Source organism: Tasmannia lanceolata, unplaced genomic scaffold (assembly GCF_043159265.1).
Source record: "Tasmannia lanceolata isolate RefF3 unplaced genomic scaffold, GAP_Taslan_0.1 ptg000018l, whole genome shotgun sequence".
Lineage (NCBI taxonomy): Eukaryota > Viridiplantae > Streptophyta > Magnoliopsida > Canellales > Winteraceae > Tasmannia > Tasmannia lanceolata.
The window spans coordinates 17,279,641-17,295,450 of NW_027518695.1; the positions used below are offsets into that span (position 1 = coordinate 17,279,641).

Sequence of the window (15,810 nt, forward strand, 5' to 3'; positions counted from 1 at the left end):
GAGGCAGGGGTTGTATGTGGTGGGGCCAATAAATGAATGGTTTAGATCTTCCAAACAGGTGGGCCCATTGTATGTTATTTGTGGTTGGATTGGCCGGGTCAGAATTTTGTACCCTCCCCCGGTGAGAAACGATAAATAATCCCCTGCACCCTATGGTGTGAACAAGGTGTGTTAGAAGATATAGACTGTGCTTTAGTGGGCCCTACTTAGCGATTGCCAAGGCCCCAAAATCTAAAGTCTGTTTCATCAAATTATTATAAACCGTATGTATGGCCATCAAATTTGCAATCGGAAGAAATAAAGACGTCCATCTGTGGCAATTAATTGAAAATTCAGAATTCTTTTGCACGATTACCTGTCTATGGTGGACCCCATCAAATGGAAAATCTTAGATTAATGATATATGATCCCAGCCATTCAATTTATGGACTTTTAATAATTAAATTATTACATCCTTAATTATTTCGATCAAAGTTCAATGTTGGAAAAACACTCAGGGCCCGTTTGGATACCTCAGATTTTGTATTTGGATTTGGAATTGAGTTTTCAGTACAAAAATGAATAGATCTGCCAGGTCATGTTGAAGTAGACAGAGAGGGAAGGAGGTAATTCCTGCTGCAGGGGAGAGGTTGAGAGCCAGCTGCAGGGGAGAGGTTGAGAGCCAAGAGGGTGAAGAAGCTGCCAGAGCTGTGGATTTCCAACTTCTTATTTCCACAGCTTATTTGGAAATCTGATTTTTTTTCACTGTCAGCCGCTGAATTGGAAATTCAAGGATTTGATCGGGATCCAAATGTCAACGCAAAAAGGGCTGCAAATGTGAGCATTCCAAATCAAAATCTTCATGGGATTTGCTAGGCAATTTCGCAGAAAGCCATTTCGCAGCTCACTTTTGCAGGAGAGAACAGCTGCAATTTGTCTTATCTATTTAATTCAAATTAGGTGGCTGTTCTCTCCTGCAAAATTGCCTAGCAAATCCTCAAGGGGAGCACGTTTGTGGTTCCCCTCATTATGTGCATCTAAGGGCAAACACCATATATGTGTTCAAATAAGTTGGAACCCATAAGCTATTCGATTTACACTCTTAAAACCAGTAGACCAAAAAGTCAGGAGGATAGAAAAGAGGGAGCTCTCCTTTCTTGGTTCTCTTGCAACTGGATCCTCCAGAATCGCAAAATCCTTACGGTGAGATTCCAACTCAGCACCTTTTCATTGAGATTATGAGAAGAATAACTCTTTGAAGAGCACAGTTCGATGAAAGTTGTAAACTGTGTTAGGAGGAAGGGGGGCTGCAACTGTGCCATTGAAGCATTGTTTCAGATACCCTGTCCTCATAATCCTTGACACAATCATAAGCTGAAATTTCTTTTCTTCCCTGCTTAAGATTTTAATTACACTTATTGTGGCCTTCCCATGTCTTGCCTCTCCTTTTTCGAAAAGGGAATCACACGAACTGATTAGAATAAAATTGAGCCTGTAAAATTAGTCAAGGCAGCAAAACTCTTGTCACTCATGGAGTAAAACAAACCAAACATCAGACATGAATAAAGTCCAAAATGAAGTAACCCAAAAAGGAAAATAAAAGAAATTCGCCTTTGTTGCGCTTACCATGTCACTATTCTTTCTACATTTTTTGGTTACTTAATTGTAGAGCTACATTTCTGTGGTGTGTTACAGAACTATGCAATTGTATTAGTTTCTCATCAGTTCTTAATGTAAAAACAGCATTCATGGATGGTTAACACAGTAGGACATGAAGCTCTTGGGCACTCAAGGAAACATCAGATGCAATTAATCAGAAGGAAACTAACTTGAGATTCAAATGGGAAATTCGAGAGAAGTCATATTTGAGTTATTTCATTTCTAACAGAATAGTTTGCAAGAAATAAAACAGGCAGGATCCAACAATATAGCATAGCTTTCCGATCGGTCGGGAAAAGGACTAGAGAACCAGAATGCTTCTCTGTGCAATCCAAATCTGGCTTTCATGTGTCACTCCCACGTCTTCTCATGAACCAGAATTATCTCCCTCAACTCAAATAAACAATCTTTACCAGCATAATTGAGATGGACTGACTGTTCTCCAACACAATGTATATAGCTCCTCAATACTGATTCAAGCCTTAGGATGACAAGAATGTCTCACCTTATCCCAAACCAAAGGACACCAACCAAAACATCCAAATTTCAGCAATCTAAAACATCAATGATTTCTACTGCTAGTTTGGAATGGTAATGAAGTCCTCAACTTAGCTTCACTATTAATAATATGGGTGGAGCTGAAGATTGGGCTACTCCAGTTGGTTGACCTATGGACATTTCTCGAAGGAACCCGGTCACTATCTTCTCCACCAGATGGTTCATACCCATCGCTGGTAGACCTTGTGAGTTGAATCCCCCTAGCTGGAAGAGCCGTTAGTCCCCGTGCCTCTTCGGCACCAGATGAAGAAACGCGAAAAGGTGAGTCCAAACTGCTTTCGGGAGAAGAAGCAACAATCCCAGATGAAGACATGGCTCGGCTAGTGCGAAAAGCACTCCTTGCTTCAAGCTGCAAAGGAACCAAGCTCGTCGATGTTTCTGCATTCAGATCACTTCCATTGTTGTCAGTGGCTTTTGATGATATTTTAGCTAGGGGTTCTGTCGGGCCCCTGTTTCGTTTGTTAGCTCGTCTCCTATTCTCGGGCCTTGAAAGCATTTGACCGTGGCTTCTTCCAAAACTGCTGTCTGTTTCTAACACCGTCGGCACTTCCCCCCTCACAATTGGCTGTAAGACTCTGGATTTCTTCCTTGCCTGTGCAGCCGCCTTTGAAACTTCTTCGGCATTTAAGCGAGCCAGAGTCCAAGGACTGATCTTTACGGTTCCATTGTTTCTTTTTCTTGTAGTTTCTTCCGCCATCTTCCTCTTACCTGATGGATTTGCAGGTACACCAGCATCTGGAGGAACTACATCAAACTGGAATAAATTGGAAATTCACAAATCAAGTCACTGACCAAAAAACAAAACAAGTTTTTTCATTAATTAACTGAATTGTTGATTCTTCTTTTGTTTGTTCAAAAGTCAAAATACACAATAAAAGGACGAAAAGCATTTCATAAATTTCTCAAAGAAACTGGAATATTTTGTTTGTGAGGAACATTTCAATTCTCTCTGTGTCATGTTTATTTTATTCTAGCAAGTTGGTGGTGAATTCATCATAACACATAGAACCAGCGTTCCTTTTCCAATGTCCACAAAAGGAAGAGTTACTCAGACGTAATCAGAAATTTTCCATGTAACTTTAAAAGTATTAGTTATTCCAGGAAAAAAGAAAAAAAAACAATCTTAGAATAACATTTATTAGAAAGAAGGAAAAAACAAGAAAATATGATATAAAGATTTTAGAAGGTAAAGCGGTGATCTTCCTATCTTCCCATTAGAAATGATATAATATTAATCATTAGGCACAAAAGGAACATATGTTATAATCTTTATGATCAAAGAGCTGCACTATTTCAAGAAAACAAAAAATTAAATATAAAAAATTGAAAAAGGTTGACAGTGCATGTCATATCTTCCATCAAAATCGGTAACTGGGTTGCATTAATATTTTTATGAAATAGTAAGACAATTATTGAGTACATTTGAAGAAAATCAAGTAAAGATTTTAAGTAGAACTCAACTGCTTGGGAGGTTTATAGCTGTTAGGCCCGTAATCGGTTAACAGATATGACAGTGACGTAAGAGCCGAGCTGGAGGGCCCAAGGAGCTGAAGTGAAGGAAATAGAGTCCGGATGAACTGTATGCTGCATAGAAGCAAACGAGGTCAGAATGACCGACCCGGAGTGTACTCCGGACTGGCCCTTCGACACTCAAGTCAGTATGAACCGGAGTGAAGAGGGAGTTTTAAGAGTCGAGGGTGAGAATTAATACCCTGATTTATGAGCTTTGAAGGCCCTTTTATAGGGAGAAATTGGGGTAGTTGGGGAGTTAATGCTCCAAGACAGGTGTCGACCAGCTATAGGTTCAAGCTCACCTACTCTATGTAATTACCAAACTACCCCTGCTGACGCGGGGTCTGCGGTGGGCCCCTCTCGAGACATGTGTCGGCAGCTAATAGGCTGGTCCGCGGTGGGCCCTCCTCTAGCCACGTGTCGGCAGCTAATAGGCTGCTGTGTTTTTACACCCCATCAGTTGCCCCCCAAGTTCTCCAAGTTATTATGGTGACTTGGGGAAATGTGGTGAGTACATCTTCTGGTTGGTGGCGGTCGGGGTCCGGCCTGTGGGGCAGTCCGGAATTTGGAGCAGTCCGGAACTTGGAGCAGTCCGGAGCTTATCAGTCCAGATTTTGTCAGTCCGGATTTTGGGGCAGTCTGGAACTTATCAGTCTGGATTTTGTCAGTTCGGAGCTTGGAGCAGTCCGGATTTTGTCAGTCCGGAGCTTAGAGCAGTCCGGATTTTGGAGCAGTCCGGAGCTTATCAGTCCGGATTTTGTCAGTCCGGAGCTTGGAGCAGTCCGGATTTTGTCAATCCGGATTTTGGAGCAGTCCGGAGCTTATCAGTCCGGATTTTGTCAGTCCGGAGCTTGGAGCAGTCCGAATTTTGTCAATCCGGAGCTTGGAGCAGTCCGGATTTTGTCAATCCGGAGTTTGGAGCAGTCCGGATTTTGTCAGTCCGGAGCTTGGAGCAGTCCGGATTTTGGAGCAGTCCGGAGCTTATCAGTCCGGATTTTGGAGCAGTCCGGAGCTTATCAGTCCGGATTTTGTCAGTCCGGAGCTTGGAGCAGTCCAGATTTTGTCAATCCGGAGCTTGGAGCAGTCCGGATTTTGTCAATCCGGAGCTTGGAGCAGTCCGGATTTTGTCAATCCGGAGCTTGGAGCAGTCCGGAGCTTGGAGCAGTCCGGATTTTGTCAGTTCGGAGCTTGGAGCAGTCCGGATTTTGTCAATCCGGAGCTTGGAGCAGTCCAGATTTTGTCAATCCGGAGCTTGGAGCAGTCCGGATTTTGGAGCAGTCCGAATTTTGTCAGTCCGGAGCTTGGAGCAGTCCAGATTTTGTCAATCCGGAGCTTGGAGCGGTCCGGATTTTGTCAATCCGGAGCTTATCAGTCCGGATTTTGTCAGTCCGGATTTTGTCAGTCCGGATTTTGTCAATCCGGAGCTTGGAGCAGTCCGGAGCTTATCAGTCCGGATTTTGTCAGTCCGGAGCTTGGAGCAGTCCGAATTTTGTCAATCCGGAGCTTGGAGCAGTCCGGATTTTGTCAATCCGGAGCTTGGAGCAGTCCAGATTTTGTCAATCCGGAGCTTGGAGCAGTCCGGAGCTTATCAGTCCGGATTTTGTCAGTCCGGAGCTTGGAGCAGTCCGAATTTTGTCAATCCGGAGCTTGGAGCAGTCCGAATTTTGTCAATCCGGAGCTTGGAGCAGTCCGGATTTTGTCAGTCCGGAGCTTGGAGCAGTCCGGATTTTGTCAGTCCGGAGCTTGGAGCAGTCCGGATTTTGTCAATCCGGAGCTTGGAGCAGTCCGGATTTTGGAGCAGTCCGGACTGATTTTTGTCGTGTAGCGAGACGCGTCATATCCAGTCCGGCTTGGGCCGGACTGATTTTTGTCTTCTAGCGAGACGCGTCATATCCAGTCCGGCTTGGGCCAGACTGATTTTTGTCGTCTAGCGAGACGCGTCGTATCCAGTCCGGCTTGGGCCGGACTGATTTTTGTCGTCTAGCGAGACGCGTCGTATCCAGTCCGGCTTGGGTCGGACTGATTTTTGTCGTCTAGCGAGACGCGTCGTATCCAGTCCGGCTTGGGCCGAACTGATTTTTGTCGTCTAGCGAGACGCGTCGTATCCAGTCCGGCTGGAGATGACTAAGTTTTATTGAACTTGGGTTTTTGCAAGGGTTTGGTTTTCTGCCAGGGCCCGTTTCTGACTATAAGTGCGCTTCCGATCTTTGTGGAGACGAGCCGTGGCGAACCAAGCAGCGAGTACCCTAGTTTTAGTGAACTGGGTTTCCAAGGAGCTTTGGTTTTTGCATCCGGACTGGTCCCGGACCAGGAGTGGGCTCCCGGTCTTTGCGGAGACGAGTCGTGGCGAACCAAGTGTCGAGTACCCTAGTTTTAGTGGACTGGGTTTCGAAGGAGCTTTGGTTTTTGCATCCGGACTGGTCCCGGACCAGAAGTGGGCTCCCGGTCTTTGCGGAGACGAGTCGTGGCGAACCAAGTGTCGAGTACCCTAGTTTTAGTGAACTGGGTTTCCAAGGAGCTTTGGTTTTTGCATCCGGACTGGTCCCGGACCAGGAGTGGGCTCCCGGTCTTTGCGGAGACGAGTCGTGGCGAACCAAGTAGCGAGTACCCTAGTTTTAATGAACTAGGTTTCCAAGGAGCTTTGGTTTTTGCATCCGGACTGGTCCCGGACCAGGAGTGGGCTCCCGGTCTTTGCGGAGACGAGTCGTGGCGAACAAAGCAGCGAGTACCCTAGTTTTAATGAACTTGGCGGCGGACTTGTCTGGTGGAGCGGTGAGTTCGGTCCTCACCATGGCGCGATGACTCCCCCCGGTGGACATCTGGCCTCTCTTGGGCAGGTCGTGGAGCTTCTGGAGGCGGTTGGGGAGGTGCCTGGAGTAGCTGCTGGTACTGCTCGACGAGAGTCGTCATTTGCTGGAAGAGAGCTTGAACTTGCTCTGGAGTGGGCAGGGGGTTCAGGTGCTCCGAGTGAGCAAGGCTCTGCTCGGCCGTAGCGGAGGCCGCCACTACTAGCGAGGCAATTCGCCCGCTCCGGGTCCTGCGGGGCAGCACGTCTTGGGTAGTCCGTGCAGTGGGGATGCGCGCGCTCTTGCGCCCTGCCATTTTTGTTTGTGAGGGATCTGAACAGCTTTTAGTTCTGGAGTCCCACGGATGGCGCCAATCTGTTAGGCCCGTAATCGGTTAACAGATATGACAGTGACGTAAGAGCCGAGCTGGAGGGCCCAAGGAGCTGAAGTGAAGGAAATAGAGTCCGGATGAACTGTATGCTGCACAGAAGCAAACGAGGTCAGAATGACCGACCCGGAGTGTACTCCGGACTGGCCCTTCGACACTCAAGTCAGTATGAACCGGAGTGAAGAGGGAGTTTTAAGAGTCGAGGGTGAGAATTAATACCCTGATTTATGAGCTTTGAAGGCCCTTTTATAGGGAGAAATTGGGGTAGTTGGGGAGTTAATGCTCCAAGACAGGTGTCGACCAGCTATAGGTTCAAGCTCACCTACTCTGTGTAATTACCAAACTACCCCTGCTGACGCGGGGTCTGCGGTGGGCCCCTCTCGAGACATGTGTCGGCAGCTAATAGGCTGGTCCGCGGTGGGTCCTCCTCTAGCCACGTGTCGGCAGCTAATAGGCTACTGTGTTTTTACACCCCATCAATAGCCAAAATAACAATTTCAACTAAAACTTCCGAAGCATGAAACACTGCAGTATTTTCATATTATTTATTTGGTACTATCCTTCTAGTGTTTTTTCCCATCAGAAAAATAATAAGAAAATACTGTAGTACTTCCAATTTAACGTGGCATTTTTTCCTTTCAAACATCTTCACCATTTACCATGTTAGAACATGAGGTTGTATTTTTACTGATTGTATTAATAAGAACTTAGATTTTTAACAACATATAAAATCCAGATATAATGAAGAAATCAAAACAAAGTAAAAACTGTATATATTAAATGTTGATTTGATGGGGTCAATGGGAGGGAGAGGAGTTTGCAATTCCAGAGTGGCATGCAGACTCTAAGATTCAATACCTGATCCTCAAGAAAGAGGCGAGGAGGAGTACACCATGCACCTCGGTGAAAAGTATTGAACGAACTTGCACTGCTCAAACCAGTAAGGGAACTCGCCAGAGACATCTGAGGACTCTGTTGACCTCCTACACCTTGCTGCTCCTGTTCCCTCAAGGCTATGATGTAATCATATGTGCTGATTCCCTGTCACAATTGAATACATATATGCAATGAACTCCTGATCTTCAAATTTGTCTCATTAGCTTTCACAAAGAAAAAGGAAATGAAAGAATACTAAGCTTCAACAGGAGACACTGACTACAACTTCAACCACAAACCAAAAATAAACTAAGAAATTGTGACAACTTATCCAAACACATGCAAATTTCTTGACTCCATTTCGTTTTAGGGAGCGTTTGGATGTACATCCAAATGCTTGCTTGGCTAAGATTTCAACAAAGCAAAACTGAGTAAAATTACATGCGCAACAATGACTTAAGAGTACAAAAGAAAAGGAACAGAATTCAGTGATTGGGAATTACTTGTAACAATTTTGAAATGACACAAAGTACCTATCAATATAGTACAGGATATATTCAATCACATCGGCGAACTTCCATCCACTGAATGATATGAAGTGAATCTCCTTCCACAACCATATGATGGATCTCACTATGATCAATAAGCCGAATGGCAGGAAGAAAAGCCCGCACCTCTGCTTCATTAGCATCCTAACCACCAATGGAGCCAGAATAAGCCTATTGAGATTCACAATATGGGCTTCAAAGGAGACCCCCCAATCCCAGCAGGACTCAAGTTCTCCAAACCTGATCCATTGAAATTCAAATTAATAAACCCAAGAGGAGACAGAGACTACTAAAAGACAGCTTGTCCTTGACAATCCTACTCGCACAAACTTCCACCCAAGATCTACGGATCGTCGATTCTATAATACTCAGGAAGAACGGCCGCCCAATGCACGATGGAAGAGATAAGAAGTCATTGAATGGAATATATGGACTTATAGATTGGAATTATAGTTAAAATTTTGATTATTCCTCTCTTTCCAAAGAACACAGAGCGAAGCCACCAGGGCCAAGCTCCACATAATACACCCCCTCTTAGGGGCCAAGGGGCAAAGACCCACGCCTCAATCAAATTTGCAATCTGCACTGGGAAAACCCAGGAAATCCTGAACAAGATAAGAACAAATGACCAAACCTCTCTAGCAACCCTACAAAGAATGGCCTACTTATTCCTCTGCTACTAGACACTAGGAACAATGGTTCCCAATGATCACCTCAGCAAGTCCCGAACAAGATGAGAACGAATGACCAAACCTCTCTAGCAGCCCTACAACGAATGGTCTACTTATTCCTCAGCTACTAGACACTAGGAACAATGGTTCACAATGATCTCATTTCGACTCCGTAGATGATCAACGGTTAAGATCTTACTTGGGCAAACTGTCGATCAGAAAGCGCAGACCCGATAAGAAGCAGGAATCCACCATATTCTTCCAGCTGACAAGGGAGAAGCGTGCAGCAGCGGTGGTAGAGAAACTGAATAAAGAACTTCCCATCATGCGCCCAAATCCATATCCACCTATCCTTATCTCCCTGTTTGATAAAGATAGAATCCTCCTATCTTTCCACATTTCTCATGCCATTATAACTATTTCGAAGATTTGATATAATAATACCCATTTGGAACAGAGGTAGTGGAAGTAATTGCAAAAAAAAGTAAGAACGATACACTGGTTAATAAAGTTGAAATGGAAAATAAGGCAACATTGGTGGTCTGTAAGCAATGCTTCTGCTTGAAAAATCAGATCAAAGTCACAGGTCTATGAATCAATATAGTTAAAATAAATTTGTTTTTTGTTAATAGCTCAACTAATGGGCCAGCTCAAAAGTGTCCCGTGGTAACCTATGCGACTTAGACACGGACACAGATTTCAACATAAACATGATGAGGGTTGTGGCATGGAATATCAGCAAGCCACCATTCTGACATCTGTGTACAAGTTATGTTATAATATTTGATTATAAATTACTATGCAAGTAGTTCATATAAGTAGACATCTGTGTACAATTACGTGATAATATTTAATAATAAATTACTATACAAGAAGTACTTCGTATAAGTATGTAACATAAAAAAATTTAGCTATTTATATACAAATACTTTAAATCTATAATAATATTATAATATATAATCCCATAGTACAAGAAAAAACAGATACACAACGGTTATAGATGATAATGTATGAACAATTTGTATAAACACACGCTGGGTTTTAACCAGACAGAGTAACAAGGCAGTCATGTCCACACACTAGCAGGTAATAAATCATCATTGAGTTACCTTTTTAATAAGAAGAACATGGAAGAAGAAGAGCTGAGCAAGCGGCAGAGTAGCAATCATGGCCAAGATGGTACAAGAAGCCTGAAAAAGTAAATTACCATCCTGTTAGTGACAGAATAAGATTTTTTTTTTTGAATCGTAAATAGAATAAGAAATTGCTTATGTAAAATGTGAAGAAGACAAAAAAAATTGAAGACTTACCACCACAACAACAAAGGGCACCAAAGAGAAACTGCTCCCTAACTTAGAGATGATATCCAAAGAGAAATGCTTCCGATCAAGGAAACAGCAAATCAGTACAAGGATTCCTATCGACCACTGTAGAATAAGCTGCAATCTCAAGCCCAAGGTGCACAAACCACGGACACCTGTCAATAATCAACCAAAAAGAAAAATACCTGAAATCAAAAGCTTCCAACATCTGTTGACTGCTGGAGCTTGGGCAAGGGGTAGGCGACACAGTTGCTCAAGGTCAAAGACATGTGAGACATGACATGGGTGATGTAAGATCCCACATTGGAAAGAGAGATAAAGTTCTTGGGCTATATATGTGAACTCTCCTTCTCCCTGTGTAGACATATTTTCAGCATCTCCAAGGGGTGGGCCCCGCGGAGTGGGTCGGGCACGATTAGTGCTGCTGGAAAACAAAACCGGAGAGGGTGGGAAAACCCAGAACCAGACAATATTTACACAGTAGGGTCGGGGCGCAACAGTGGGTCCTGACACACTATCTAAAAAAAGGAAGTGGAGGAAGCCTATGCTTACCAAAAGAAGTGCAAAAACCATGAGGGTGAAAAAGCAGCCATAGTTTTTTCTGCCTATACAGTTGTTGAGCCACTACAAAACAAAGGATGAAGAAGACATTAGAGGCTCACTGAAGGGACAAGGAAGATTCTAAGCAAATCAAGAGATTCTACCCTGCAGTGGTGGTCGAAGCAGTCAACACATTTGTCACAAACTCTACAGTGCTTGCTGTGCTTGAAAACCTGCGTTACATCCATAAAGAAGTTCAACAGCATGACAATCAAACCCACACAAAAACATAAGTATTCAACCATTCATTAAGTCTAGAATGACTGAAGACTATTATCATGACAAAATTTCTGCTGCCTACCTCCACGTCACAAATACTACAGTAAAACATGCCATCCTCACTCATTTGTTGCTCTGAAGATTGTTCGTGCAAATGAGATCTGCTCCATAGAAAAGCAAAAGGACACCATCCTAACAAAACCATGCAAAAAGTTAAATTATGGGAGGATGTGCCATTTTCTTCAACTTCTTTAGTGGAGTCGACCCCAGTATTATCCATATCCGTGCCCTCATCCAGATGTGTCCTTCCAATTGTGGAAGCATTTGCACCATTGATCCAGGAAGTCGATTCTCCTCCTAGATTAGATACCTTTGGGTGAATATGTTTAACATTGTCCGCAATGTTAAGATACTTTTTGGACTTGAAAACTCCTGGATCCCCAGGATCAATAGCCGCACACCAAATGTATAGGCAGAACACACTTGTAACCTGATAAGAGCAGTAGTGAAAACTGTAATTATTTTCGAAAACAGAACATAAACCTATTATACAACCATGTCTCAGCAAGTCAGCATGCATGTATGTGTCCTTTTTTATAATTTATACATAGATAACATATGTATTTCAACTTGAGAAACACAATATAGCGAATTTCAAGTTGCATAAGGATGTTTGGATCCGACATGTAGTTGTAACAACCAACGTTAAAAAAAGAATTCCCCAATTAAGTCTTGTATTCCTGTAATTCATCTGAATGCTTTCATGGTTGATTTCCAGTTTTACTCTTTAATCAATCACTTGATGTTAAGAGCAACATCATTTTACGACTAAGTACCAGATGCTGTGGGTAATAAGGACGGTCAATTTTTAGAAAATTTTCGGTACATGTCCACAGTGCCACTAGGAACTAATCTTTATTCGTCATTTTCATTTTTTTTTTGGAATACTTCTACACTGTCTATGTAGTTTTAATGCATTATTCGTCTAGAAACACACTTCAATATCGAATTTTAGGAACTAATATTAATATATTTGTCAGTTAATGTATTCACCGAGGGAACTTGTTACTTTTCGAACTAGGTTGCTATTGTATTATTGGATTGGTTAGGATAAGTTGGGTCACTAGTAGGAGATCGTTAATGATCATCGTTCTTAACCCAATTGGGTTGCCTGTGGAATATACACATCTAGAGACATGCTTTAGTAGGGGGGGAGCGAGACCTCATTCAATACAATGAGGTGCACTCACTACAGCATAGTTGGTCCCACCTATGATTTATTCAAACCATCCACTTGATAGGTCTTTCTATGGATCTTCTACGGTTCAACACTATGCCAACCATACAGTCCTAGCATCTAATAATATGCATTTTCTCATTGAATGTGAACAGCTGCCTATATGTGTTTTCCATTGCCCATTTTCAATGACAAAAATAGACATTATTTGATATTAGAATTGGATGATTGGCGTTATTTTTAGGCCATAGGAGATCCAAAGCAAGGCCTATCAAGTGCACGGTTCAGAACATCAGATCAATCAAATGTTAGACCCAATCATTAATAGAAAAAACCAAAGGTAAGATCTATTGTGCCATAGTGGGCATGCCTCATTATATTACAATGAGTGCACCCTACTGAAGAGTTTCTCCACACATTTAATATGACAGAAAGCCCTAGGGTAGGTTTTTACAAATCCGGAAATGATCTGCAGGGTGTTTCTGGTACACATTATTTTACATCACTTAATTTATATATCCGAAGCAGGCCACCTGAAGGCACCAACCTCTTCCCCCCAATTCGTGACTTTTCTCCCTCTTATATTCTCTCTTCCTCGCCCTTTTCTCTTTAGCTTGACATGGTATCAAATCCATACAAAGATACAAAGATTATTTTTGCAGATCTATAGGGAAGGGATACAGAACTAAAGCTTTGATCAAGAGAGAGAATTGCTGATGTCGCCAATGCACCATGTGATATCATCTTGTCATACGGATAGTTCTCTTGGGTTAGGAAAAATAGTCCAGATCCTAGTAGATCTGGAATTCAGACAAATTGTGATGATTTTTCTCAGGTATTTTTATATTATTTAGAGGGCTTTTCGAAGGATTTTTATGCTAGGAAATATTTACACCTAGGTCCATTTGAGTAAGGGTGTGATCTAGATTCGAGTTTTTCCTAGTTGGTTCATTTCATGGTGATCCAAGATTTTGTTGATATTTTCTACAGTTCAAATCTGTCACCATCAACACTGGATATCTGTGTGGCAATTACGCCCCGTTCGTTTTGGATTTTGAGAACAGATTGTGAGTCCAAAACTGATTATTGGACTCAAAATTAAATCACAATTAGTTCTCAAAATCCAAAACAGGGCCTTAGTTGGGGTGTCACATACAAAAGGCTTCTGACAGTAAGCACTGATCAAGTTTGGGAACACTGATAAGCTAATTCAGACATTCATGTGGCCACATGATTGTCTTCTTTTTTTCCCTTTTTGAATGATGGATTTTTTAAATTAACAGGCCTCAATCAGTTTAATGTTACTTTTTTATCTCTACTTGGTTAGGTAAGCTGGAATCTAATTGTCCACCTCAAGATTGCAACATATAGTGCACAGGCTCAACTTGAATGTTGTTGATCAAACATATTATGGTATTATACATTCTTTCCAAAACCATGACCTCATGGAAGACTATAAGAACCTCATGGATTTAAATGGACAGCTGGATTTCAGTTTCTTAGTCTAATCTGCGTGACCGGATTCTACTACTCTCAGTAACAAATTACATATCAACAACCATTAAATAGAAAAACACTTCCACTCATAATCAAATAAGTACCAGCTTCACAAATTTGCGAGAATCAGTAAAAAAAAAGAGTAAAGAAAAATAAAAAAGAAAAGAAAGCATTTAAAGAGAAACACTAAAGGAATCAGACCCAAAATCTGAATCAGACAAAAACCCAAGAAACAACAGCAAAACCAGAGGGATCTCAGCTGCTTATAAAACCACACAAACAAGCAAGAAATGGAAAAAGGATAAAGTGGGTTTAAAAGGCTAGTAAAATGTCTTACCAATGGTGTGTAGAGCCCCATCACAACATACTGAAACACCTTCCTTCCAACAAAGGGGACAAAGAAGACATAAAAAGCAAACCCCAGGGCTAGAAAAACAGCCACAGCAACCACCTATAGAGAGAAGAAAACATAAAAAATAGAAAATAGAAAAACAAAGCTTGCACCCAAAAAAAATCAGAAAAAAAAAAGGCAAGTAAGAAACACATACCTGAAGAGGATGGTAAGGGAGCTGCCACCCATGTTTCCTCATTTGGGTTTTGTTCAGATACAATGCAAATACAGAGATGTGACAAAAAAGTTTAGAGAGGAAACTATAGAAGGAATTGGGTTTTCTTTTTCTTCCTCACTAGGCTCTTTTTCAGGAGTCATATCAGTGGAAAAGGAATGAGAAAGTGGGGGGAGGAAATGAGTGATTGGGTTGAGAAAGGAGGCGACATGGAGAAAGTTTGTCCTGTTCACTTCATCATTTGCCCATTTCTTCTCCACAGCTCACAGCCAGGAAGAGGACTAGATGTGGGGCTAGTACTCCTGGTTACCCGTGATCCTAGAACAAAGAGCTGTAATGTGCTAATTTTTCATGATTGTTATTACCAACCATTAACCTCTTTTGGTCTTTTTTTGGTTGGGGGTAAAATTTGGCATCCTATCCGAAGCCGGCACGTGGCACATTTAGGGGTACAACTTGGGTCGAGCTCAACAGGAACCCGATGGGTTCGACCAGATTTTGGCTCGGGGTTCGGTTGTGTTATGGTTGGGAAAAGCCTAACCCAATTTAATTTCGGGTTGGGTTAGAGTTGAGGCATTGACAATCTGACCCAATCTGAACCCGACCTCTCTGCTCTAATTTTATCTTGATTTTCTTTGGGTTATTTTGTTTTTCTGTTTGGCCCAAGGTGATCCTGAACCTACGTCACCCGATTTCGGTTATCTCGGGTTGTGTTTGGGTTGGCCTCAACCCGATCCAACCCGACCTGAGTTGCACCCTTAGGCACATTAAGCTCAAAAGCAAAAGAGGGTAAAAGGTAACTCCAATCAGCTTTCCAAGGCTTCTCTTTGTTCGGAAGTAGGATGTCATCTTCTCAAGAGCCAGCTTAGCACCGTTCATCGCCCATGACCCTCGTTCAAATTTTAGCAGCAACATCTTCCATGATCATCATTACCAACCAGTAACCCCTCTCTCTCTCTCTCTGCAAGCACAACCCAAGTATGTTATTTTATTTGAGAAAAGCACACCAAGAGTTTGATCCAATGATATAGAAGAAGGAATTTACAGGGATGGGTTCCACTTCTTGAATGACATCTTTGCTTTTTTCTTTCTCCATTATCTACATAGCTTGATGTCATGCTGTTCGGTTGAACAATGATTCAAGCAAGACCAACTAGAGAGAATAAAATTCTTTAAATAAATCTTGTGCTAATTAGCATCACAGGTGAAGGTGACTTGAGTTTTATAAGAATATAGTCCTATCACCTCATAGAGAACAAAATCAAAGACCCAATCTTTGATGAAAGCAACATGTTTAAAACTCATCTCTATTAAGACCCACTTCTATTGAAACTAGTTTATTTCGATAGACAACACCAATAGTTTATAACTATGAAGAAAGTTTGCTTGTGT

The 15,810-nt window shown here is 42.2% G+C and overlaps 1 protein-coding gene across 1 annotated transcript; it reads right to left on the bottom strand.

Moving 5' to 3' along the window:
• Nucleotides 1–1,795: 1,795 nt before the first annotated feature.
• On the bottom strand, nucleotides 1,796–15,350 carry LOC143849953 (putative protein S-acyltransferase 22). The gene is made up of 9 exons (XM_077359270.1): nucleotides 14,401–15,350; nucleotides 14,190–14,303; nucleotides 11,201–11,608; nucleotides 11,004–11,072; nucleotides 10,852–10,923; nucleotides 10,288–10,416; nucleotides 10,087–10,167; nucleotides 7,741–7,923; nucleotides 1,796–2,950 (listed from the first exon to the last, which is right to left on the bottom strand). The coding sequence occupies exons 1-9, from the start codon at nucleotides 14,440–14,442 to the stop codon at nucleotides 2,201–2,203; spliced, it is 1,848 nt and encodes a 615-aa protein (XP_077215385.1). The 5' UTR covers nucleotides 14,443–15,350; the 3' UTR covers nucleotides 1,796–2,200.
• Nucleotides 15,351–15,810: the final 460 nt, after the last annotated feature.

What these genes read in the sequence shown, in the direction of transcription:
- LOC143849953 (XM_077359270.1), bottom strand. Translation starts at nt 14,442, where the DNA reads ATGAGGAAACATGGGTGGCAGCTCCCTTACCATCCTCTTCAG. An exon ending in TGGGGCTCTACACACCATTG is followed by an intron (nt 11,609 to 14,189) that starts GTAAGACATTTT and finishes TGCTCTTATCAG; the next exon opens with GTTACAAGTGTGTTCTGCCT. An exon ending in ATGTTCTTCTTATTAAAAAG is followed by an intron (nt 7,924 to 10,086) that starts GTAACTCAATGA and finishes CAATTGTGACAG; the next exon opens with GGAATCAGCACATATGATTA.